This window comes from Pocillopora verrucosa, chromosome 3, assembly GCF_036669915.1.
Source record: "Pocillopora verrucosa isolate sample1 chromosome 3, ASM3666991v2, whole genome shotgun sequence".
In the NCBI taxonomy this organism is placed as follows: domain Eukaryota; kingdom Metazoa; phylum Cnidaria; class Anthozoa; order Scleractinia; family Pocilloporidae; genus Pocillopora; species Pocillopora verrucosa.
Genome location: NC_089314.1, coordinates 22,881,895 through 22,908,342, shown reverse-complemented (window position 1 = coordinate 22,908,342; position 26,448 = coordinate 22,881,895). Strand labels below are relative to the sequence as shown.

The 26,448-nt window shown below is 37.2% G+C and overlaps 2 protein-coding genes across 3 annotated transcripts; one reads left to right on the top strand and one right to left on the bottom strand.

The window, feature by feature from the left end:
* Positions 1–94: 94 nt before the first annotated feature.
* LOC131771861 (DNA-directed RNA polymerase II subunit RPB3) lies at positions 95–26,358 on the bottom strand. 2 transcript variants are annotated; one of them, XM_066163935.1, is made up of 12 exons: positions 26,207–26,358; positions 24,573–24,622; positions 24,072–24,140; positions 23,455–23,507; positions 22,802–22,930; positions 22,347–22,398; positions 21,878–21,909; positions 21,622–21,651; positions 21,428–21,534; positions 21,098–21,135; positions 20,840–20,895; positions 95–1,332 (listed from the first exon to the last, which is right to left on the bottom strand). In XM_066163935.1, the coding sequence occupies exons 1-12, from the start codon at positions 26,290–26,292 to the stop codon at positions 1,210–1,212; spliced, it is 825 nt and encodes a 274-aa protein (XP_066020032.1). In that variant the 5' UTR covers positions 26,293–26,358; the 3' UTR covers positions 95–1,209. The 2 variants fall into 2 exon arrangements, with proteins under 2 accessions (XP_066020032.1, XP_066020030.1); XM_066163933.1 differs by lacking the exon at positions 95–1,332 and adding an exon at positions 20,050–20,178.
* LOC131771862 (uncharacterized) lies at positions 10,321–19,356 on the top strand. The gene is made up of 14 exons (XM_066163927.1): positions 10,321–10,371; positions 10,652–10,728; positions 13,001–13,038; positions 13,376–13,417; positions 14,532–14,825; positions 15,122–15,174; positions 15,394–15,438; positions 15,529–15,612; positions 15,781–15,876; positions 16,068–16,142; positions 16,542–17,042; positions 17,419–17,490; positions 17,994–18,122; positions 18,624–19,356. The coding sequence occupies exons 1-14, from the start codon at positions 10,336–10,338 to the stop codon at positions 18,723–18,725; spliced, it is 1,644 nt and encodes a 547-aa protein (XP_066020024.1). The 5' UTR covers positions 10,321–10,335; the 3' UTR covers positions 18,726–19,356.
* Positions 26,359–26,448: the final 90 nt, after the last annotated feature.

Below are 26,448 nucleotides of genomic sequence, written 5' to 3'. Positions count from 1 at the left end.
TCACGACTCTTTTCAAGAAAAGAGAAATCGAAGAAAAGACGTGTCACCTTATGTCCTTTTCAGCAAGAAAGCACAGGGATTCTTGACTGCCTTGGGGAAGATAGTAACTCTCACATAACACTTGGTGACTAGTTGAAAAAGTCTAGCACACGCACATAGTCAACAAAGATTTAGCCAAAGACACTAAGTCAGCGGAAAGATCTAACAAAAGACATAACCAACGAAAATCTAGCAAACGCACAAAGGCAACAAAGATCTAGCAAAAGACACAAAGTCCTCGAAAATCTAGCCAAAGACACAGTCAACAAAGATCTAGCAAACGCACAAAGACAGCGAAGAAGCAAATCTACGAAGTCACATCATAGCAGTTAACCCTTCACACCCTAACATCAGTATGCATATTCTCTATACTGTTCTCTGACATCTCCGGAAGTGCTGACAAGGAGAATTTGTCATAAAATCAAGAGTGGTATGAGTTGGTGATCATTTCCTTGATTTTCGTGACCTTAACGTTTGTTTTTAAGTCTAAGCTAAGATCGATTCAGCTGTAATTTTTATGTTTTGAAATTTTTTGTGTAATTTTTATAACATTTTATAATCGTGTGTACATAGATTAAAGATTATGTATTTAAATTTCTTTTTTTCTGTTAATGCTAGATTTTATTATTGTAATTGTAGATTTAATGCACGTTCGTATTTTGAGCAAGCGCTTGTGCTCTTAGACGGTAACTTGGTTAAATAAATTATTGATATTGTTATAGGGGTGATATTGTAAGGAGAAATTAGATGCTGGTCACTCTAAGGGGGTTAAGGGGCTAACTGTTTGGTTTCGAAGGGAGTCGAGATGCCTAAGTAAATTGCATTGAAGTCAAAGCGGTTCCATTACATGGAACCCCGCGAATCTGCCATCCTCAAGGAAGGTGTCTCTAAGTGCGTCCAGCCGTCTTGCACGCGCGAGGGGGAAGCAAACGCTTAATTTACGAATGAACAGGAGGGGTTTGGCCTGAAGAAATATCCGTTATTATAAGACGCAAAGAACACAAAAATCACCATTCCGCTAAATTAAAGTTCTGAAAAATTTTTATGTTTATGGTTGTTTACGTTAATAAGAACACATGACTACAAGTGGCTATCAAATCTTTTCATTACAAAATGAGTTTACAATCATAAAATAAATAACTACAAAAACATTTCACTGGGTGTCGGTCCTTATATAGTCAAGACATCAGCAGCTACTTCATGGCTGTGTTGAGTCTGGAGATCACTCAGCTTTTTCTTGAGCACAGACAGCCCACTCAACACGATAGTCTCAGGTCTTAATGAGCCACAGGACTACAAAATACAGAACAGCAACATAAGACTTGTTCTAGATTTAAAATAAAAAAGTTTCCAAATGCTTGATACAGCTTAGCATCTTACAAAGTGTTTACACTTGACATAAATGTAAACTATCTAAATGATAGCTTACAAATGCAAAGATCTTGCCTGCTATGGCTTTTTTTTCATGCTGGTATTTAGTTTTATCATTATCATCATTATTAATGTTATAATTACGACAATTATTTCAACTATTCTTTCATTTTGTGCACGATGCTTTTATTATAATGTTTTTTTAATGTTAATCAAATGTTATGCAAACAATTATTTCTGTATTTGAGAAAGTAAAGTGTCCAAACACTTAGACTTTGCATCACTAACACAAGATACATATCAAAGTTACACTGTAGCAGTGTAAGCTAAACTAGTTTTGTACGTTCTCATTATTTACGTTACATGTATGTTAGCCTTGTAGCCATGTAAGTTGTGTTAGTAATTGTATTACTGTATATCTAGGTATTTATGTAGATAAATATATATATATATAAAATAAATTAAAAATTGAATATAGAAAAATAAATTAAACAAAATGAAACAGTAAAACAAAGAGGTTTAAAATGGAATTTAGAAAAGAAATAAAAACCAAAAAAATCCCTTCAAATCTTTATCTTACCTCAACATTTATATAAAATCTGTCTGCTTTAGCATTTGGATCAAATGGTGCTTGATCTGAAAAAAACAAACAGAGAACTTTTGTCACCATCTAACAATTTCAGTTTTTAAGTACATGTATCCTTTCACAAGTAGAGTTTGTTGTTCCAAGTTGATCCAAGTATAACTTTCACATTATACCATACCTTGGAAACTGCTACAAAGTTTTAATTGTCTGGTCACACCTTAGTTTGGTAATTCAGGTAAACTATCTACTTACGGCTATCTTCATCCAGTTCTGTGTATTCACTCTTTGGCCTAAGATATAATGTTGAGAAATCTACATGAAAATCAATTAAAATGATGGGAAGAGGAATGCTAAAGAATTTCTAAAAAAAAATACCACTTTTGAATAGCAAGTCTGACCAATCTGACCTTAGTCTACGTGTAGCTGTACTTCCCCCCCCCCCCAAAGGGTTAGAGACGTTCCGTCCCTTCCGTTTCACCTTGGGAGTGGGGGAGGGTACAGCTACACATAGGCTAATGTAAGATTGGTAAGACTTGCTATTCAAAAGGTTTACTGAAATGAAGAAGCAAATTAGGTTGAAGCAAATTTACCATTCCTCTGGTCTTGGATACGTTGTATGTGTTAGGGCATTGTCAGGGTCATACTCAAATGCCACACCTGCTGTGAGGCTCCATTTGGCATATTCCTTTGCAAATCCCTAACAATATCACAGCAAATTCAGATGTTGGAACAGCATACACTAATCTAGTCATGTAATAAAACATAGATGGAAGATGTAATTTACCTTTTTGGCAAAAGCTCGCAACTTGAGCTCCTGTAAGTAAATTAGAGAGAGAAAGGTACATGTAGATGAACTTCAATCAAAGGTACAGGTGCTGAATGCCTTTAAAACTTCAATTTCAAATTAATAAAAAGCACATGATTGTACAATGACTACTTGCCTTAAGTTTGTAAAATAAATGTAAACTAGTCGAAAAGTTACTTTCTTTCTTGCTTGATCAGGTGAGTGCGGAGAGAAAGCAATCATAGCGGAAAATAGAAAAAAGTCAAGTATTTTCCACAGTCATTTCCCTCTTTCAAAGCCAATGTTTTTCAGTTCTTTACATTAATGAAATACATTAAAAAAATTTATTTTTCTGTCTAGATGGCCTAAAACCCTGACAAGTCAATAGAAACGTGCAAATACACCTCCTCTTGTGTAATATTTAGTTAATTTTTTGTGTTTTAGCAAGCTAAAACCGATCGAAAGAGCAGACATCAAAGCTTGAGTGAATGGTCAGGCGTGGACGAGATAAGAAACATATCAAAACCACTGATAGTTCATCAAATGAGTTTGATGGAGATACAGAAGACCTTTAGCAAGGAAGGGTAATTCGCAAATGTTTTTGGATAGTTTGAGTTTATAGTTACGCTAAGCTTTTGATCGTTTTCAGAAAAAATTCTTGATCCTCGAATTTGAAAAGCACTCGGGAATCAAGTGTTTATTCACTCTGACTTTTCGATTGCAAAGTAACTCGACTAACTACATGTTTGACTCCAATACCTGAGATTTCATGGAAAATCAAAGAAGTCGAGACCGAAAAAAATGCACTTAGATTCAAGGAGGTTCTCAATGGGGTGATGGCTTTTAAGGCTGATGGTTACAATTTCGGCGATTTTACGGCTACCAATTTAGTTTTTTTCCTTCCTTCACGGTTAACCTTTCTTACGACTAACAGTTAAAATTTGACCGTCTCTACGCCTAACGGTTAGTTCCTGTTCAAGGAATGTCCATTCTGCATATACTGTCTCGGTGCAGGTGTTTGCTTACAGTTGATACAAGTGATTTACATCTTTCGGCGTCTGAGTGTTGCTGCAGAAGAATACATTCTTCCTTTCAGCATCCTCAGAACTGATAAAAAAAAAGGGCTGAGTGACTTCAAAATATGGTAAAAACAAAAGGTGGCTCACGCTTTACCATGTATTTATTTTCTTGTGTATCTTCGCAGAGCACAATCTAACAAAAAAGAAGGCTTTTAAATACAACCACACGCGTATGTAGTCAGTCAATATACCGCCGGATTTCATAAGTCCACACACGCGTAAAGAGTTGATAGCTCTGTCTTTTCTACGCTGATGGTCCAGGCAAAGGGAAGGGATACCTTGGCAAAGTTGTCACCAACGGCTTGAAACCCGGTTTAGAATGGGCCTCTATGGGTACAACCAACAGTGGAGAGGATTTTTAAGACAAAAGTTTGTGATTTCGCGGTTTATCTGACGGTTTGAATTGCACAGAGATCTAGCCGTCCTTTTCTTGAAGTAGATGCCTTTATCAGAGTTGCTATCTGCACTTCTGAGGAGGTGGGTGAGAAAGGGTTTGAAAAGCATAAGATTAATTACAGAGCCTATCTTTATTCTGCGTGACTTTTTAGAGGGTGTTGTTGCTTCACCACAAGAGAGTACAGTCCCCAGTCATCTAGTCGTGGAAGGAGCGGATCAAGTTAACAAACTTCCTGGGGTAGCCAAGTTTCATAGGAATCTTCCATCTATATATATATATATATATATATATGTACTCTTGCAGCGTAAGTCCATTCCCTTCTCATGTAAAAATATTCAATTGTGTGGAGTAGCTGGTTATGCACTCTAACGGCTCTTCGCTAATAAGCATTCACGAATTGTTTTGCTATTGTTACATCAAATTTAAATAGATTTTTAAAATTGATGCACATGATAAAGTTATCCGAGAGTTGCACAGACGTGATGAAAAAATGAATTACCAACCTTGTCGAGCTCTGTATTTAAGTCGTGAATTACTTGTAAACGCATAACTCGGCCCTCGAGAGTATCATGTTATCAACACCTAAAACAACAACATTTAAGTGAAAGTTCAGAGTATTGCACCTTGTAGTTCAAGGTCGTTTGGCTACAAGGCCTGCGAGGAATTTTTAATTGCCTTGTTTGCCAAATTATTTTTTCCATTTCAATCTAGATGCTTCTCCATATGAACTTAGTCAATAAGGCTAGCTCTGTTTCGAGATTTTATCTCACTTTAGAGTCCTTTAAAATTTCGATGGGTTCCTATAAAAAGCCTGTGAGGCAGCGTAACCAGTCCAAGATTTCAGGTAGCATCTTTCCCATATAAACATTAAACCTTGGAAATTGCTCCTCAATCGCCTCTACTGCTGAGTTGCAATTTCCTGGACGACAGAAGTGGATTTTGCGGGCTAGTAATTAATTGATTGATTAAACGAGAAATATCAAAGACTTTTGAGGGTAGTGGAATCGGTTGGGAGTGCTCCTCTGCCTTCTCAGACCTGTTTTGCGACGACCATATTCGTATCACTTGTGTGGAAGTATACAAGGAATTAAATTAAATTCATGTAGTGCATGATAATTACAAATAAAGTAATGAAAAAAAAATATTTCCTCCAACACTGTACTCTGGTGAAATTGTCAACAAATTGAAATGAAGTGTTGATGCACTGAAATGTAATTAATGATGTAAAGGCTATTTTGCCCATGAATTTTTGATGATTGAGAAGCTTCAATAAAGTTGGCAGAAGTTTCTAGACCGTCGCTGAGTTACATAAACAACTTACCAAAGGAATTGAATGGTGACGACTCGCACTCACTAAAATCACGCTATCACGTTAATTTTGTTTCATATTTACCCTCTTTAGGAGTTCAGCCTTCCTTCACCTTTTGATTAACACAGATCTACCGAGTCAAATAGATATTTCGAAGCACAGAAATTGTTGGGAAAGCTCTCTTTCGAATACTGTGCTCCTTTTCTTAGAGCGCACTTGTTCACACACACCTGCAGCTTCAAGCCGGCGACACACCAGCGATTTTATACGCCAATCGCGGCGAATTTGATCGCCACAGATCGCTGCGGACACACTTGGCGATTTTTTCCGCCGATCGCGACCTTCATCCCAGGTTCCATCAAGTGACGTTTAAAAATTGCGAGAACCAATGTAAACAAATAAATTAGCGTCAGCGAAGCGAAAAAAATTGTTGGCTACAGCGCCGATAATTTTGCAACTAAAGCGCTCCAGGGAGCGTTCTGAAAAGTGGAACAATAGGAAAATATGGTCGAAGATATGGATTTATTGAAACGCAGAGTCCTTCTTGAGACGATTACTGTAGTCGCTCGACGTTACATCAAATAAGTATGGTTTTTCTGACCACAGTGTGATCAAATTGACTTCCTCTTCGATTCAGAAACAACTTTCGATGCCTTTCGCCTATTTAAGAAGTTATGCGATAATATCGCCCAACTCAATTGATTAATTTTACTGGTGATTCGTAATGGCGTATAAAATCGCTAGGTGTGTCACTGGCGTTATGATTCACAATAGCTGAAATATTTTCGTGGGACCGCGATTTCGATAGCTAACGCTGTACACTAATCGCAAAAAATCTGATTTGCATGCGGAAATATATATCATGCCACTGCGTGCATCTAACAACGTGACATTGCAAGTGCATGTCATAAATCTGCCCAATGAGTCTGTAACCAATTAATGTACACTAAAGAGGACATTACATCAAGGAACCTACTTCCCGAACAGCCTTCCTGCAATGCATTTTTGTCGAATGCTTACTAAAGCATCTGCGATACGCCCTGCCACAGCCCTACTCTCTTCTCTATGTTTCCGCACAAGAAGGAGAGTGTTTGCTTTGTCGCGACTACAATTGTAATCCTCGTCCAGGTTTTTGATTTTCGATTCAGAGATATCAAGCTTTGGTCCCAGCTCACGCCAGCAAGTACCTACATCATCACTTATAAACGGTTAAGAATATATGAAAGCCAGCGCTCTACCAACTGAGCTAACAAGCCAACTGGGAGCTGGCTTAACCGTTTATTTCATCACTTCACGGGTTTATTTAGATCCAACATCATGACCAGCTCCCAGTTGGCTTGTTAGCTCAGTTGGTAGAGCGCTGCACCGGTATCGCAGAGGTCATGGGTTCAAATCCCGTACTTATTTTCACTACTGGCTAAGTAGTGCACATTACTGCGAGGATCACTTTCATTCACATCATCACTTATGTCTGAAAGCTGCCGCTCTGTTACCACAGACCCTCTGGGGTCAATAATGTCTCCTGTGCACAACAAAATATATTTGAACTGATTGTAATCTTTCAGATGTGTGGAATTACATTTTAAAAAATTGTGAACCAGCTATCATTATGGAAAAGAAAAATTAGTTACTAAGAGAGCAAAGCTATACTTGAACAGTAGTTAACATGGAAAAGATGTTTCTGGCAGAAGACGCAAGAAATTTGCGAGAGAGGAATTCCTAAATGTTCACAACAGGATTGCAACTTATAACCTTCCGTTTAATGATTCGGATGCGAAAGCTCCTCTGCGCTTGAAGGCCCGATGAAATCAAACTGTGTGTGGTGTAAAAACTTTCCATTGGCCAGGGCGCCTGAAAAGGTCATTTGTTGTTTACACACAACTATTGGGAAAAAAAGTTAGTAATAGAGCGATTCTGCCTTTCACCTCGCTGAAAGGTGAACATCGCTTTACTGTGAATTAATTCAAGTATGAGGTTTTAATCTTCGACACATTTTCTCTGCTTGTTGTAGCTTACATGATCATCATTTGCATCTGTTAAAACGAAATAGATTCATAATTTCATATCATGAAGACGGAACGAAAATCAGTAACCAAAATGGAATGATATTTATCTCTTACTGAAATTTTTTTCTTTTTCTCTCAATTGACATGATTCTCAATCGTCTGAAAGTGAAGATGAACACCAAGAGGCATATATCCACTCGAATTTAGCAAAATTGATGATCAATACCGAATTTAGACTGAACGCACATTAAAATAACTCAAAAACTATTATGATTAAAAAATGACTCATTGCGGCTACAAAATAAAAAATCGAGATAGTATGCGATTTGATTAAAGAGAAATACGCAACTTACAAAAAAAATCGATCCATGAGCTTATGTTTATTATGATTACTTACTTTGCATTTCAAAACCTTGATCAGCTTTACGTTCGCTTGTCTCTGACATTGCAGGCACTGTTGTTTCCCTTTTTGCCATTGGATAGCCCCTTTAATTTTATCCACCTTTAACCGTATACTTGGTGCAGTTCCTTCGTGGTTTGGTCTAGGTTTCGAAGGAAGAGGTATCACAGTATCACAGTTTTCGGTGACGCGCTAATCTACTTCCAGCCGTGGGGAACGCATGCGCAGATTATTATTTTTTTCCTCCCCAGCATTCCGCTACCGTAAAAATCAAAGATGACAGGTAAAACTTTCAACATTCGTGTTACTTTTTTAGAACATTGGGTAAATTATTTTTAGATCGAGATTCTAACAACCCGCTCAAACATTTGTTTTTGTCTTAAATTTTGATATCTGCAATTATTATTGCATGCAAATCCTCGCATATCAAACAGTTCACCGTATTTTACTTAATAAAGAGAGGAAAATCCCTTGAATTTTTCGTAGACTGGCAGTGGCAGAGTATGAGTCAGATTGAATTGACTTCGAGATCGGAAGACGAAAAACGTGAGATAGCAAGAGAAGTCGCCGGCCAAAAACGGCGACTAAAGGATGAAGGAAATAATAACCGCGGGAAAAGGCCGAGAAATTCTTCAAGTGCTTTATTACGTTGTAATTGCTCATGGATTATCTGGATCCGCTCGCGAATCCAAACATACTTGATTGTGCTATCTGTTGACTTACGAATAAAATACTTTACGTTCGGTTGAGCGTAATGAATTAGAACGTAAGATGCGCCGATCACACCTTTTAAGATATTCCTGCAAGGAAAAACTTTGTTTCTTCACGCGCCATCCTGAAAAGATTGTGAGATTTTCATCATCTTCTGTAGCTCTCCGAAACTTCTAATAAGTAGCGCCGCGAAACATCGGGTGAAAATTGGTTCAAGATCGGAACTCTATCGTTATCATCTCACTCATTTCGGCGACAAGTGTTGCTTCGCACTGGAAAATTATTCTCTTACAAGTTCCCCATAAATGCCATAAAAACTGTGCTTGATTCTTAAACCAAAATGATTTAAACTCGTCGCAAGACTTCTCGTGTGATCACGTGGCCAATTCCGAGTAACATTCGAAGAAATGGTCACCAAGCGTTGAACAAACGAGGATGTTCCGAAACGAACAGAAGCTAAGAGCGAGGAATATCGGGCATAACTCGGTAGACTTCGTTGAGGGCTTATAGGTCGTTCGTATTCTATTGTTACACTCACTCACTCACTCACTCAACAGGACAACGCTATGGCTTTGCCTCCATAGGACGCACTAGCCATAAAAATTGATTACTGAGCACCTCTGAATTTATCTCAAAGGATGTATTATCTGAAATCCTACCGCCAAATACGCCCCTGGAAACTTCCCAGGTCTTTAGATTTAATAACTTTTGTCAAATTCCCTTGACGATCATTTGTACAGGAATTTCAGGATGGGGAAGCCCCGTAATTATTCCATTACTTTCGGTCTGAAATTTAAAATCCCTTTGTTTTGACCTGCATAAATTTGTGTCAAGACGGCAACATTTCCCCTCGAAATTGAAAATGATATAAGAAGTTTCGATGACTGAGATTTTTTCATCTTATCCAATAATATGTGCAAAGAATAAAACATTTTGCTTTTTTCTTTCTTCAGATTAACCGTGCTCATATACATATAAAATTTTGTCGCCTGATTAAGATCTGTAGGCAATCAGAATCAATTACTTAAGGATTATCAAGTTTACGTACTTATCAGCGTCTATCATGTAGAACATAAACTATTTGTTACACAAGCATAGGCAAGATGCAAGGTCTGAGCTTTAAATAAACAGTTAAAGAGTTATTTTACGTGTCACCTGGCATCAACAGTCGCGGTGCAACTGCACAAATTTAAACAGATAAGATTCATTGTCACTATATATTATACATCAATTAATAATCTGTCGGGGGTCAAAAATCGAATATTACGATGTTAGGGCGACTCCGAGCAGCATGCATCGATCCCAAAAAGTACTTTTTCTCTTTACTTCTACATTAACAAATCTGCCCGTCTTATCTAAAAACCCAAATTGGTTCACGGATCATTTTTTTTTTCAAAAAATATATGGCGCGCGCGCCTTTCGCCTTCACCCTCGAGGCTCGTGTGGACTCTAAAGCTATCTCACATAATGCTCTGAGCGATCATCTGTGAAAACAAGAGAAAGCTATTTTTTTCTGGATTTATTTTACGGTTCATCGGTCCTTACAAACATCATATGACGTTATAGCTTCAAATTAAAGCAGTGATTAAACGACATTCATTAAGCTTCAAATACCTTGAAAGTCTGATGTAACAGCTCCACTCAGGACATTTCATGGGAACTGATGGTGGCCTTGGTAAGAAACAGCTGGTCAGTTTATCACTTTCATTGAGTAATTTGCAGATTTTGCGTCAGTGGTTCGTACAGAGAAGTCTGCCAAAGTAAATTTGGCAGATAAGGAAAATAGTGCAACGCATTGCGCGGAAGTTTCGATACAGTTTTCCAGATAACGAAGATTAACCCATCGGACAGGTTAACAAACAGTCCAATTAAACTGCTCAGCGCCTATACGTAGAAACTTTCATACGTGTCTTGCTGTCTGATAAATCGAATTTAGTTTGTCTGATAATTAATGCCGTTCGATCACCAGACTGGAGTACTTAGACTGAAACGCTATTTTGGAGGAAACAAAACCCACGGACAACAACACCAAATACTCAGAGATAGGTAAGTACTTTAAAACGGAATTTCTGGAGGTTTTATTCAAGTCAAGTTCCAATATTGCTTAATTTCCGGGTGAATGCATTTCTCCCAGTGAAATTGCATGTGAGCAGTGGGGTTTAGAAATTTTGATTTCTCGCAAATTTATGCGCACTACATGAATCAAATACGACTGTGATAAATTAAGTTAAGTTTACTTGCTTTCCCTTTCAATTGCTATTTGCTATTCTATCGGTTTCCCTGCGCGTTTCCGTGTGCATATTTTAATCACCTGTTGATAGCGCATGACGTAAGTTTCTGAAACTAGTTTCCCCCTTGCTTTTGATTTCCGCATAGTTATGGTTACATAATATTACGACCGGTGTTGGGCAAAGGGAAGAGTCCCTTCTAATTAAGAAAGGGAAATCGAAAAAACATTGTGCTTATCTTGCAAGGTGTCATAATTATGGCTTATGATGTAGTCCACAGCCAACAAAGTAGGTGTTTTTTTTTTTACATCGTTAATCTTTAACGTGCAAGGCTCATCGTCTTCTCTTTAACTTCCTAACTAATTTGTTGCCCAAGAAGTCTTATAATTTCTGCTGCTTCCAGCTGGCTGTTAAGATAGTAGCATAGCCTCCATATTTGTTTCGTCAATAGCAATCGTAGCTCAATAGGCAGTGTCAGCAGTATCATCATCATTCTGAGCCTGCTCAGGAATTAACAGATGAGGAGTTTTATCTATTCTAGGGTTTCTCTGGGATAAGGATGCTAAATACTAATGCTATTGCTTTTCCTACGTCATAATTATGTCTGGCGTTTTATTTGGCTGTTTGAATGACCACTAAATTAATAAATGAGATACCTCGGTACTTTAAATGGAGGCCTATTTGTAACATTCTCAAGTATGATCAATAAAGAGGGTAATCTTCGTGTAGTGTTATGTGTCACGCAATCGCTTTTTATCACATAATCATCAAAGAGCTCTCTATGTTTGTTACGTTTCATGGGCTTGCACCAGCATCATGTATGGAGTGCTTTTTTAGTGCTTTTTGTGTCTCGAGTTCTCCTTTAAAATCGTGCTTCTTTTTTGGAACTAGATTCTAATACCTTGCATTACCATTTGTTTCTATTTTCATCGCAGTCTTGCAAGCGAATGATTTCTTCGCAAATAAAACGGTCAATCTTAATAAGCTAATTTACGGAGTCATTAGAATTCTCTAGTAAAGAAGGGGTATCCCCTCTTAAGGTTAGGCGGATTCCAAGATTTCACCGTGACGAAACCCAAAAGCTTTGCTTTTTTATGAGGGGGCGTTAACTAAAGAGAAAGTTAAAGTGAATTTGTAGAATAATCAACGGTAAATGTGCAAATCTTGGTTAAGTCCAATGAAAAAAGCGATCTGGAGAAAATTAAATTACCATGCACCTCTGTATTCATCTAAAGGAAGGCATTTCTCCGCTGAACTTGCACCTGGAATCTTTCCAAGCTTTGGTCAATTTTCAATTCATGATCGATGTCATTTAAACAGAAATATCATCACATAAAACCAGGGAAAAACCCTGCTGTAGGGGTAAGTCCCCAATAACGCAACCGAAACTTCCGGTCTGAAATTTCAGACAAATTACCTTATAAAGTGGATTTATAAATGATTAAAATCCTTTAGAGAAATAATAAAGCTGGTCTACAACTAAGTTTTCGGTGAAAACCACGTCCGGTGGCATAGATGATGTTTCCGCTTACAAAATTATTTGCTTTATATTTCATCTTTGCTTGACCTACATAGATTTGTGTCAAGTCGGCAAAATTTTTAACCTGGAAATGAAAGTAATCGAAAAGTTGCGATGTGTCTTTTTTGAAGTTGTTGTTGTTTTTATCCTATACAGAAATATGTGGAAAGAATAAGCCATTAAGCTCTTGGTCTCCCGTAAGGTTAAGTACGCTCGTACAAACATTCGTGGTCTAACACGATTTTTTATACAATCTAAACTAGCGTACTTAAGGATTGTTAAGTTCATTTATATCTCGACCTCAGCTGATGAGAACCCAGAAAATTTGCTATACAAGTTAAGACATGTTGCATTACTTAGCATTAGTAGCTAGTTCTAAACAATTGGAAACTTGTCAGGTTCACGTCATTTTAAATGTCACTCACAAATTAGTACGATTCACCCACGATTTGATTAGAGTCACGCACCGTACTTAACGGTTCACTGACCCAACGATCACATGACGGCTGGCTCGACATTATCAGACCCGACAAGGAAATTATTTTTTTATTTAGTTTTGTGCGTGTTGCAGATCGAAGCTCTGCTCTGTTGTGACATTCGAAGAAATCAGTGAGTGTTTCATACTTTCTTCTGTGGGGATCGTACAGAGAAGTCTGCTGATCAATATTCAACGCACAAAAGTAAACCACTAACTAACAACACTGAGCCACAAGCTCGATAAAGAGACGACTGTGCACTTAGTCATTCTCAAGTTTTCCTAATTGAGGTTATTAATCTTGGAAACAGGTAAAAAAAAAAAGGCCATCTGACAGATATACAACGCCTGAGTTCGCCTTAAAACTTTCAGACGAGTCCTTGCTGCCGGGAGATTAATACTGTTTTGTCTAAGAGTCAGAACTGTTTGATCACTAGAGTGGAGTGATTACTCTAAAACACTATCTTGCAGGTGCAAGACATATGGACAATATCAGTAAATCCTCAGAAATGGGTAAGTACATCATAACGGTGAGGTCTATCCAAGCTAACTTCCAATATTATCAGTTGCCGGAGTAATTTCCGGGTGGCCAGTAGTAATGTTAAGAAATGTTGTTGTTATTGTTGTTGTTATTGTTTAAAATTATGTACAGTGTATGAATCAAATAAGGCTGAGGTATTTAACGTTCAGCTGATCTGTTTTCCCTTTCGATTGATCTGCTATTCTATCAGTTTTCCTATCTGTTTCCGCGTGCGTAACGCGTAACGCGTAAGCCTCTGATTTCCGCACGGTATTACAGTATATTCCGACGGCTGTCAAAGGGAAAATTCCCTTCAATTTAGAAGTAGCATACTTGACGTACCGGAAAAAAACTTGCAATACAGGGTTTCTTATCTACATAATTATTTAACTTGTCGTCCACTGTCAACAAAATTAACAATTTTCTTCATTTCTGCTCGATATTTCGCATCATCAAATTGCTTCCTGCTTACTAATAAGACAATAACATAGCCCCCATATTTGGTTCGTCAAAGACGATCGTAGCTTTAATACTAATTACCAGCAGTATCTTCATTCAAGTCTGCTTAATAATCGACCACAGGAGGAGTTTTATCTAATCCGAGGTCGTCCTGCACCAACAAAAACAACTTTATCTAGGATAAGGATGCTAGGCAATGCTGTGCTTACGTCAGCATTATATCTGAGGTTTGCATTCCATTTGAATGACGACTGAAAGAAATTCCTCGGCAAAAATGATCGGGGGCTCAGCTCGCAACTAACGCGTCTGAGTTTGCGCAAAAACTCATTTCCTCCTGTAAATCTCTCCATTTGATGAAACAATCCAATCAGTCTGTAAGGATTCGGTATTGGTCTACTAAGATGACGAAACAACAACTTTGGTAATGCCCAGCATACTTTACCTCACGTTAATGATACAAGAATAAATTACTGGCGTATTAGCAGCAGACCGTCGAACATCACGAATCTTTTTGTGTCCGATTATCATTTACGCAAGGAAAATTTTTATCGCTTCTGTACATTTTCTCCGCCACTAATTTACTGAATGAAACCTGTTAACGCTTTGTAGCATGCATTCTTTTTTAACTCTGAGCTATGGTACTTTTAGCAGGTTGTTCCAGCGACAAGTGCAGCTGGAAACTTCGGATGACAGAGGAAAATATGAATAAAGGTCTCTTATCTGAAGAGATTGGGAACAAGTGGAGAGGCCTGGCACGACAACTTAAGTTCACAGAAGCTGTCATTGACGCGATCGAGAGTGAGAAGGGCCCTTCTACTAACGAATGCTGCATTGCGGTCATTGTAAGGTGGACTAATCAGAAGGGAGAGGATGCTACAGTCGGAAAGTTTGCTGAAGCTTTAAAAAAGATAGGACTCAGGAACGTAGCTGAAAAACTTCCATGTAAGTAATGTCGCTTCGTATTCGTCAAAGCGTTGGTTGACACGCGATTAAGGATGAACTAAATATTTCATTTTCTAAAGTTAAAGTAAAACCCTGTGCTTGTAAGATTTTCCCAATACAACTTTATTTTTCCGAGATGATTTTCTTTCAGGTCCCTAACTTATAATTTATATAAGATATACCTGACCCAATTTTGAGTCTTGCAAAAAAAGAACTATTCTCTCGTTTTAATTATGAAAAGTGGAAATATTAAACAGCACTTTTACTAATTTTTTTAATATAACTTTAATTTCCAGGTTTCTTGTCATCGGAAGAGGACGACGAATTAGGAAGAAACGACTCAAATCAAGTAAATTCTCGAACTTTTAGCAACTTGAGGTGTAATAGGCTGATGCCTCAAGCCTTCCTAAGAATATTTGCTGTAGTAGTGGCTAAAGTTTTGTTGTCTCGAGTAAGGTCTAAGACGTTCTCTCCGTTAAAAATTTGAATTGAAGTAAGCAAGAGTTGAGCCAATAGAAGATTCTTTGGCCTGCAAAATTTTAAAGTTTGATTTGTCATTTTATCTTAGATGGAGAGTACAATAGAGAAAAACTGGAACCATTTGAAAAAAGAGGTGAGAAATTATTTGAAAGTTTAGTTCTTCAGGTTTTTAACAGAATTACGTATTTCGAATTAAAACGGACTTGTGTTTATCAATAAACAGCGTCAACAATTGCAAGTGAGAAAGCAGGAGCTCGAAAATGAAAAGAAGGATATAACAAAACAGCTTGAAGACAGTTTAGAAGAGGTTGGTAAATAATTTTAATTTCTGATGGGCAGCTAGTCGGATATTTATCTTTCTTTACGTTTCCAACCAGCATGGTAACGAACCATTTCTTGTTAAACAACGGATACTTTATCTGATAATTTCACGTTTATAAAAACAAAACCAAAAAGTTTATTTTCCTTTGTGCAGTTTAATAAACAGAGCCAGAAATTACGCTCAAGAATTCAAGAACTGGAGGAGGAACTGTTTAATGTAAAACAACAACTCCACGAAACTCCCCAAGAGGTTGGTAACCACATTTTCTGCTCTATTCTTGTTTTGGTTCTTAACATATCAGGCATACCTTGTAGCTCATTCCAATATAATTGGGATGAATTTCCTTGATACTCTGTAACAATTGCTCAATGCTCCAAAAAAATAATTAACTACCAAACGACATTTCTGAAATTTTATCTTTCATTTAATATGTGACACAGGGTCAAGAGTGGAAGACCAGATCTTTAAAACTGGAAAAGGAGTTGGCTGGAATAAGAGAAGACAAGTCAGAACTGGTAGGCATATGTTACTTAAACTATGTTGAACGTTACAGAAACAGTTCATATTTCCTAAACGTAATGTTAAAAGAGATATTTAACAAGAGTTAAAATCATGGTGATTTTTTTGCAATTTTTCCGTTTGGGGTATGGACTTTTTGAGAAATTCCATGAGCCTATTTACAAGAATGGTGCGCTTTTTTTCTGATTCCCGAATCACTTGCAGATAAACAAGTGCCATTGCACATTACTTAATGGGCTCCTGGTAATAGGGACAACATATTGTCAGCTGTGGCGAGCGGCGCGTCTCGTTAAGAGTTTTTGCACAACCCAATAAGAAAGCCGCTATGTATAAATTATAACTCAATTTTCTTCTTTTTCTTCTGATGAAAAGGAAAATTTTGTGTACTTTTGCAGGATTTGGCCGAGAACTTCGATAATTCGGCCCGAGAGGATGATTTTGAAGATACCAGAAATTCTCTCGCACCAGGTCGAGGAGATACAGAGGGTGAAATCGACGCAAAGCTGAAAGACCTCGACGAGCTCCTTCGTAAAAATGTAACATCTTTATTGGAACTGCCAGAGATAAAAGAAGACAAACTGAAAGTTTCTGTCACGCTCGACCTTTTACTGAGACTCAGTGTAAGTCTACAGCAGTTGTACACCTCTGTCCTCTCCATGGTGTCTGAGTGTTGTAAATGCAGTGCGGAGGTGAAACGAGAGTTTTACGACTTTGCGTATTACGGTCTTAGAGCAGAACACAACGATGTGGTGCATCGAGTTGAGGATTTGGCAACGACACAAGAAAAAATGACCGACGAAGATAAAAAGAATTTTGGTAAACTCCAACAACTTCAAACCAATCGACAGAGAGAGGTTGATAGGCTGGAGAACCTGTGGAGGGGTCTATTCTCACCGGTAAGAATACTTGTTATTCATTGAAAAATGAGGATTTGACCGGCAATTGCTATATCTTGAGGCATTTTTGGAAGAAAAGAAATCGCAAGTGGTCTCAAGTAGATTGGAACCTAAGATCTTCTGAGCTGCACTATTTTGTTTCATGACGAAAGGACTTGATTGACATAGATAACAAAATTGAACGATATATCATTCTAATAATCTGATAGCTTCGTTTTCGTTTTGGAAAAGACCAAAGAGTTGACTGTGTGCTTTCATCGAAAATGTTCATCATTGGAAAGTCGCTAATAAATTAATAACTCAAACACAACGGACAAGAAATATCAGGGATATAAAGCAGGTCTAATAATTTTTTTTTTGTCTCTATGAACTGCAGCCTGAAAGTCTCCCTGAATGTACACACTCTGACCCTTGTGGAGCGACTGGAAAGACTTGTCGCTCTAAAAAGGTAAAATTCATCTAATGAATGAAGTAAATGAATTGCGCGTCGAAAAAGGGAGGTTTAGATAAAGCTCTTGTAAGAGAACGTTTATTTTCATGATTCTTTCCATCCCCTCTCTGTTTGATTAGGAGACACGCGTTCTGCATGTTCGTTCCTTACTTTTTTCTGGTCTTCGTCGCATTTAGAGCTTATCATTCCGTGGCGGATCCAGGGTAGCGCGGCATGGCTGATCCAAACCCCCCACCTGACCTCTGGCTATTCATATTACTTGTCTGAAACTAAAGAAATCAACTTTAAATATTTTAATTTTTCTCATCTTGAAATATTTTTTGCTTCTAAGGGCTATAGTGGAAAAAAGAAAATAACTGTGTTTGTTGAATAAAATGTTGGACCCTCAAATCAAAAATTCACGGCTTCACCCCTGTTGTCAAGCAGTTCTTTATGTTTGGCAGCCCTGAAGACATGACCTTATTCATCCCTAACGTAACTTTTTTTACTTTGCTGCATAGGACTTGAGACGACAATGTACAAACCCTGGCGCCAAACCCAAGCAGATCAGGCCAGGTGAACAGAAGACCAGCCCAGAAACAACAAAAACAGCGAGCGAGGATGAGAAATACGAAGTGTGTTTAAAAAAGGTTGGTCCCGTGAACATTTCTTTAATTCTCTTATGGAGGGTACCCGTATATTGGGTAGAAAATCCTTTCTGTCTCGCTCTTTCACCCCCACATACGTATCTGGGTGCACTAATGTGTCAAATTTTTTAGGGAGCTTATCGCAATTTTGGAAAATTGCCGGTGACTGATCGCCTACAATGTACTCTGACTCACTTTGTATTTCTGAAACTGGGATAAATTCCGGCATAACACTCTCCAATTTTTCGGTCTGTTGGTTAGTTTTGAGTGAAAGAGATTGCATGAGGCCTGATACGCGTCAATGATCTGGGAATTAATTCTTTTTTTTCTGAGTGAAAATTGAAAAAGAAATGGAATTTATTAAGTTATAGAAGGAGAAATAGCACGGCAAAAAACCGAAGAAGCTGAACACTCATTCCTTTTTTGTCCAGTATCAATCCCGGGTATTGATCCCACAATACCTCTACATTATTTGCCATGGAGTAAATGATTCTTCTCTTGCAGTCCAAAAAGACCACGATAAAGAATATTTTCAAGATAAAAGAAAGCGAAGAAAAGACGTGTTACCTAATGTCCTATTCACAAAGAAAGCACAGGGATTCTTGACTGCCTTAGGGAAGATAGCAAGATCTCGCACAACACTAGGTGACTAGTTGACGTAAATCTAGCCAACGCACATAGTCAACAGAGATTTAACTAAAGACACAATCAACGAAAATATAACGAATGTACAAAGTCAACAAAGATCTAGCACGACACAAAGTCGGCGAAGACTTAGCAAACGTACGAAGTCACATTAGAGCGGTTAACCCTTTACACCCTAACATCAGTGTGCATATTCTCCATACTGTTCTCAATACATTTCCAGAAGCTTTATAAGTTGGTGATTATTTTCTTGATTTTCGTGAACTTTCATGTTTTCTTCAAGGTGACATTGTAAGGAGAAATTAGATGATGGTCACTCTTAAGGGTTTAAGGGTTAACTGGTTAATAGTACTTAGTTTCGAAGGAAGTCGAGATCCCTCGGTAAGCGACATTATAACCAAAGTGGATATGAAATTGACGATGACAAGATCCCATTACTATAATGAATCTGTCATCATCAAGGAAGGTGTCTCTAAGTACGTTCAACCGCGCAAACATGTACTTTAAGACGTTGCAAGCAATTTGGAGCTATATGGCAAGTAGATATGCAAAACCTTGTGTTCTTAAGAAAGTGGGTGGGATTCGGAGGAAGAAATTTTTTTTCTCTTAAGCCGTGCAAGTTAGCAGCAATTTCAGCGCGATCTGAGAGTTATTTGCCGTCCCAATGGATATTGCAGGAGTTGCTCAACTGGCAGGTGCTTTAACTTGACAAAATTTCAGCAAGATTTTCTGATTCAAAATGTGACAAGTAAAAATCAAAAGCCCTCAGTTTTTGTCACACAGGATTGCAGTTAACTCTATCAACAATAGCTAAAAAGCCATGGTGATAGAAACACAACAAGCAGGAGGGAGGAAAAGCACCATCTTTATCAATTATCAAAGCACTATGATTTGCTCATTTGCAGCTTACCCAAGAAAACATAGACCCCAAAACTAATGATTGAAACGAAGATTTCCCATTAATTTCCATACAAGAGCATTACAATTTTTTATCTTTTGTACGCGCAAGGGGGAAGCAAGCGCTTAAATTAACGAATGAACAGGAGGGGTTTGGCCCTGGAGAAAATATCCGCTATTCTTAAGACGCAAAGAACACAAAATCACGCATTCCCGCTGAATTAAAACCTCAGCACAAATAAAAAAAAAATTTTTAAGAAACATGGTTGTTTCTGTTGAATAAGAACACATTACTTCAAGTTGCTATCATAGTCTTTTCATTACAAAATGAGTTTTCCTATTATAAAATAAAATAACTACAGAAACATATGCACTGGTGAGGCGGTCCTTATATGGTCAAGACATCAGCAGCTACTTCATGGCTGTGTTGAGTCTGGAGATCACTTAGCTTTTTCTTAGAGCACAGTACCGCCCACTCGAACACGATTAGTCCTGCAGGTCGTAATGAGCCACAGGACTACAAAATACAGAACAAGCAAACATGAGGACTTGTTTCTGGATTTGAATTAAAAAAGTGTCCAAATGCTGATACAGCTTCTAAGGGCATCTTACGAGAGTGTTTACACGCTGACATAAATGTAACACTATCTAAATGATACCTTACAAATGCAAAGATCTTGCCTGCTATGGCTTTTTTTCTTGCTGGTTTTTAGTTTCATCATTATCATCATTATTATGTTATAATTACTTCAATTTTTACAACTATTCTTTCATTTTGTGCACGATGCTTTTATTGTAGCGTATTTAAAAACATTAAATAGTGTTAATCGAATGTTACGCATATAATTATTACAGTATGTGAGTAAGTAGAGTGTCTTAACAGTTAGACTTTGCATCACTAACGCAAGATACATATCAGAGTTACTTTGTAGCAGTGTAAGCTTAACTAGTTTTGTAAGTTATTATTATAATATATATCATTATTTACATTACATGTATGTTAGCCTTGTATCCATGTAAGTTGTGTTAGTAATGGTATGTCTAAGTATTGTATTAAAAAAAAGCCCTAGATTAAAAATTGTATACAAAAAGAAATTAAACAGAATAAAACAAAGTAGTTTAAAATGGAATTTAGAAAAGAGATAAAAACCACAAAGTCCTTCAAATCTTTATCTTACCTCAACGTTTATATAAAATCTGTCTGCTTTAGCATTTGGATCAAATGGTGCTTGATCTGAAAAAAACAAACAGGGAACTTTTGTCACCATCTAACAATTTCAGTTTTTAAGTACATGTATCCTTTCACAAGTAGAGTTTTATGTTCCAAGTTGATCCAAGTATAACTTTCACATTATACTATACCTTGGAAACTGCTACAAAGTTTTAATTGTCTGGTCACACCTTAGTTTGGTAATTCAGGTAAACTATCTACTTACGGCTATCTTCATCCAGTTCTGTGTATTCACTCTTTGGCCTAAAATATAATGTTGAGAAATCTACATGAAGAGGAATGCTGAAGAATTTCTGAAAAAAAAAAAAAAAAAACACTTTTGAATAGCAAGTCTGTCCAATCTTAAATTAGCCTACGTGTAGCTGTACCTCCCCCCCCCCCTCCCTGCCAAGGATTAGAGACGTTCTGTCCCTTCCATTTCACCTTGGGGGTGGGGGAGGGTACAGCTACACACAGGCTAATGTAAGATTGGTCAGACTTGCTATTCAAAAGGTTTACTGAAACGAAGAAGCAAATTAAGTTGAAGCAAATTTACCATTCCTCCGGTCTTGGATACGTTGTATGTCTTAGGGCATTGTCAGGGTCATACTCAAATGCCACACCTGCTGTGGGGTTCCATTTGGCATGTTCCTTTGCAAATCCCTAGCAATATCACAGCAAATTCAGATGTAGGAACAGCATACACTAATCTAATCATGTAACAAAACATAGATGGAAGATGTAATTTACCTTTTTGGCAAAAGCTCGCAACTTGAGCTCCTGTAAATAATTTGAGAGAGAAAGGTACATGTAAATGAACTTCAATCAAAGGTACAGGTGCTAAATGCCTTTAAAACTTGAATTTCAAATTAAGAAAATATTTAATAAAAAGCACATGGTTGTACAGTGGCTGCTTGCATTATGGTTTGTAAAATAAATGTAAACTTTGTGGCACATTTCCCATCAAAAAACTAAGGTGTTCACCTGAGCATTAGAGACATCTTACCTGTCCTTTACGTAGCTTAACAATCAAAATGTCTGAAAAGTGGTGGGAACCAAAAAAATTAGTAACTCTACAACACAACATCCAGGCTCAGATGGCTTTAAATTCCATGTGGAATGTTTTTATCTGCAGTATATAAATCAACTTTGAAAGGCTGGGACATCGGAGGAAAACAAAATGTGAACATCTGGCTAAATTGAAGAAAATCCTCTAAGTTGGGTTGAACATATCAAAGATGGCTGCTACAGGAAAAGAGAAAACACCTTGAATTGTTCACAAATTAAGGAGGAAATGTTTGTTTCTTTCTGTCATCAATTATGTTGCTCTAACTGTCAACTCAAAAATTAGATTATTTTTTTGGCTAAATTCTAAATGGATAGACACCCCTGAATCAGTTGTGCGATGTGTCTTACCCATGGGGATCCTGTAAAATAAATGTGAGGATTGATCAAAAAAACTACCAAGCACTTACCATCCTGTTCACCATAGTCACTGTTTTCATCTTCATGGTGCCGTGATGTAACCTATACAAACAGATGCAAAGAATAAATGAATGAATGAATAACCTTTTTAAGTGTCAGAGTATTTAGGTACATATATATTAGCTAATTGTGGACACTAAAAGAACATTCCAAATATGATACAATTTTTTCTGAAATGAAGCAAATCCTCTAAGTTGGGTTGAACATATCAAAGATGGCTGCTACAGGAAAAGAGAAAACACCTTCACAAATTAAGGAGGTAATGTTTGCTTCTTTCTGTCATCAATTCAGTTGCTCTGTTAACTTGGAAATTAAATTATTCTTGTGGCTAAATTCTAGATGGATACATACCCTGTATCATGAATAACACATAATTACTACTATATGGAATCATGCACTCAGCCCATGGAAAAAAGCTAATTAAATTTAAAACTGCATAACTCACTGGAATAACTTTTGGATCTGAAGATGCAAGGTCTCTGGTTGTCACATGTCGTGTTTGATCATCTGTGCATTTTACTTCCAGTTTCAGTTCAACAGAACAATCTGGACAGAACTCCTCACATGTGCAATCCTTTTACAAAAGAAATCCCAGTCTGGTCAGATTAATGTACTTTGACAGCACAGTTTAATGCTGATATGCAGTGGGTGAAGTAAAAAAGTGTTCAAAGAATAGTTATAAACTACAAAATAAACCTGACCATTATACAAATTGTAGCTCAGCTCCCAGCAGTCTTGGGGAATTTACTAATGGGAGCACTGCACCAGTATCACTGCAGGGTTCAACCTTTTCACTCCCAATATTACATTTAATTTAGTGATTCTCCTTACTGTCTGCCATAGAATTCTGATAATGTTAGTTCTGAGAATTTGATATTGGATCAACTAGTAATCCCCTAAATTTATATATATTTTTAATCTCATCGCTTTTCTGCTTTAAAATGAATGGACTTTATAGGGAGAAATTCGCTCTTGTTCACTCATGGAAGTTAAAGGGTCAACAATGCAAATCTCTTTCATGCCTAAACTTTTGTCAACTGAAGCCTTCTTTTCAAAACTTCCTCATGTTTCTAGCAACAGTGTTTAAGATACACTTACTCTGGAGTAGCACAATCTATCCACACTTTCATCACTGGTCAAAGGAATAAGACCTGATGGAAAACATAACCTCATGTGAAAAACCGTGCAAACATTAATGGGGATCACAAAAGTCCCTCAAAGTAATCCAGAGAAAGTCATTCCCTTGAACGGTTCATTGGCAAAACTGGATGGGATAGGTTATCATGACTTATCCCTAAGACGAAGTGGTCTTAGGGTCAACAAAACCACACGTTGAGTATTAGATACAGAAGAATGGGCTAATTGAAAGTGGTTGCACTTTCTTGTCCCTGACTGTTTGTCTGCATGTTCTTACAGTAGGGTATCTTATCCAGGAAGTATATTTTGTATTGCACCTTGTAAAATCCTGGGCCTAGTTATATAAAGGGTGGATAACACTATCCAATGGAAAAATCACTACATATCAGAAAGAAAAGTGATAGCAAAATGTATAGCCTTATCCACCAGATAGAGAGTTATTCAGTGGATAGCAATATCTGACCTTTCAAAAACCAGGGCTTAGTGTTCAACACTTGATAATTTAAAATGCAATACAAGATAAAGGCACAAAACTGACAGCAAAAATGTGCATATACACACTGTATTTACACACCTACCTAATCTGTGGGCAATAAATTCATCGTGTAGTACAGAAGTGTTGTTGTCAATTTGTACCCAGTCTATGGCTAAAAAGAGATGGTTAGAAGGTCAACTTTGTATAAAACACGGTTTTAAATAGCCAGTTGAGAGTGTTTGATATATGGAATTTCTCTTGCAAGCAAACAAAAGATCAGCTAGGCTAATAACTGCACTGAAAACCATTGACAGAATGAATAAATCAAGGGCTGATATACATGTACAGAGTGCTGATTACATATATGTATCAAGCCTCTCTTTCAATCTCTTGTGGGTGTGGTTAGTGGTAATAGTAATGGTAATGGTTATGTCTTGTATGTACATGTTCTACAATATAGAAGCGTTTTACTGTGAGGAGAGTTAAATGTTCAAAAAATCAAGTTTCCTTTCATTTTAAAGTTGGACTTTTTAAGCTAGTGGAGACTAGAACCCTGAAACTAGGCAAAAATAACTAATAATTAACAAGAAAGTTAAAGAGTAACCTATAGTTGGAGTTTCAGCAATAAATATCCTTCGTAAGCCATTAGCCATGCTGAAAAAGAGACAATGGAGGAAAAAAGAAATGAATAAAATAACTGGAATGCACCCTTCAGCTGCTCCAGGGACTTCCTGTAGTTACATTGTGTATAATAGACCTTTCTAGACTCATATATCATAGATTGGCCACATGGTCTGAAATGGGTACACAACATTCGTAGCCATAACAAATTTAAATGCGAAACTTAAGGAATGGCAGACTATTGCTGCATCTATAACTGACACAATAATTCCAAAAATTAAGATTTATATGTCTTAATATACAATAATATGTAAGGCTCCCAAACATGAAATTTATAAATCTTCTAAGGATTTCTTAGCAGTTCCTGGTCAACATAGAGTAGTTTGGATTGTATAGGCTCTCTTGGTTTTGGAAAAACTAACGACTTCCTGTTATTTAGTTATTTGAGAACTGTGAACGGCAGTCGATGTCATGCAATTTCTAAGTATTCTAACTCAGTGTTAACCAAGCATCAGACTTAAAATATGTGAATCTCCTCAAAATCACTTCCCAGTTCCCCTTCGACAGAGAGTATTTTGGATTGTGTAGGTCATTTAGTTATTTGAGAACAGTGACTGCCAGTCGAAGTAATGCAATTTCTAAGTATTCTGAGTCAGCGTAAACTGAGCTTTAGACATGAGTTTTCTAAATTTCCTCAAGATTGCTAAGTAGTTCCTCATTGACAGAGAGTTTTTGGATTGTATAGGTTCTTTCAAAATTGCAACCACCAGTCAGTTACTTATTTAAAAATCATGACCAGCAGTGGACCTCAATTTCAGAAGTGTCAAAATCCAAGGCTCTGTACTCTGAGAAAAGTATGAGATTCATAAAACCTCTCAAGATCACTTAGCAATTCCTCAACAACATATGATAGTTTGGATTGTATAAGATCTCTCAATTTGTCAAATTTTCAGAAAAGTATCCAACTGCTGGTAATTGAGTTGTTTGAAAATTTTGACCAGCTCTTGGTCATATAACCAGAGCATGTAATTAATGCAAAACAAAAAAGAACTTTTGAGTTTTCGACAAAATGTAACTGAGTTCTGATCCTAAATCACAAAATCACCATAAACAGTCCTTTTGGTGATACATTTACTTCCAATTTCTGCCTGTTTCATAAATTTTTGCAATCTTGAGCTCAAAAGTTTGTTTTCCAGCTTGAGGTGTTTATAATCACAATAACAAACTCCATTTATTTTGTGCTGATTTCTGTATTACATATACCACAGTCTTTTTAGTGGTGATTTATTTGTGAATACGAAAATTTTGTCATCTGAAGCACATACTTGAGAAAGCCATTTTTAATTCTTGTTTACCCGGTAAAATTTCCGCACAGCCCCATACTATTGTGAAACAAATCTGTTTTCCCAATGGCAATGTATTGTTTCTCTATCCAAGAACTGAATGCATGACGTAGGATGGGGCTGTGCGGAAATTTTACCAAAGATGACTACTGATCAGTGAGGAGAATTAGCTCAAAAACTTAGGGAGCTGGGTGAGAGACTGCCGTTTAGCTTTGGAACGTCTTTAACATTAGTACGATGATAAAGAAGTCGATCAAAATGTTCTTATTCATACCTTAAGTCTGTATTTTCGATCACAAACTTCACGTTTTCTTCTGTAAGCTCCAGAATTTTTACACTGGGTTGGTTTGCGTAAGGCATGTCAACGTGAAATTATCTGTTTTCATCAGCCACGGCGATCAAGTGATAGACGTGAAATCCAATATGGCGCTTTTTCTGACCGAAGAGATCTATGGGATTCCAAGTAGGTAGACTGGAACCGAAGGAAAGTAAGCGCTGTGATTGGTCAATTTTATT

Excerpts from the sequence above, each read along its gene's own strand:
- LOC131771861 (XM_066163933.1), bottom strand. The coding sequence starts at position 26,292 with ATGCCTTACGCAAACCAACCCAGTGTAAAAATTCTGGAGCTTACAGAA. Across the intron at positions 21,910-22,346 it reads TGACTATGGTGAACAGGATG|ACATTTTGATTGTTAAGCTA; the intron begins GTAAGTGCTTGG and ends ACCACTTTTCAG. Across the intron at positions 21,535-21,621 it reads TGCGAGCTTTTGCCAAAAAG|GGATTTGCAAAGGAACATGC; the intron begins GTAAATTACATC and ends TGATATTGCTAG.
- LOC131771862 (XM_066163927.1), top strand. The coding sequence starts at position 10,336 with ATGGGAACTGATGGTGGCCTTGGTAAGAAACAGCTG. Across the intron at positions 10,372-10,651 it reads GCCTTGGTAAGAAACAGCTG|ACTGGAGTACTTAGACTGAA; the intron begins GTCAGTTTATCA and ends TTCGATCACCAG. Across the intron at positions 14,826-15,121 it reads CGTAGCTGAAAAACTTCCAT|GTTTCTTGTCATCGGAAGAG; the intron begins GTAAGTAATGTC and ends TTTAATTTCCAG.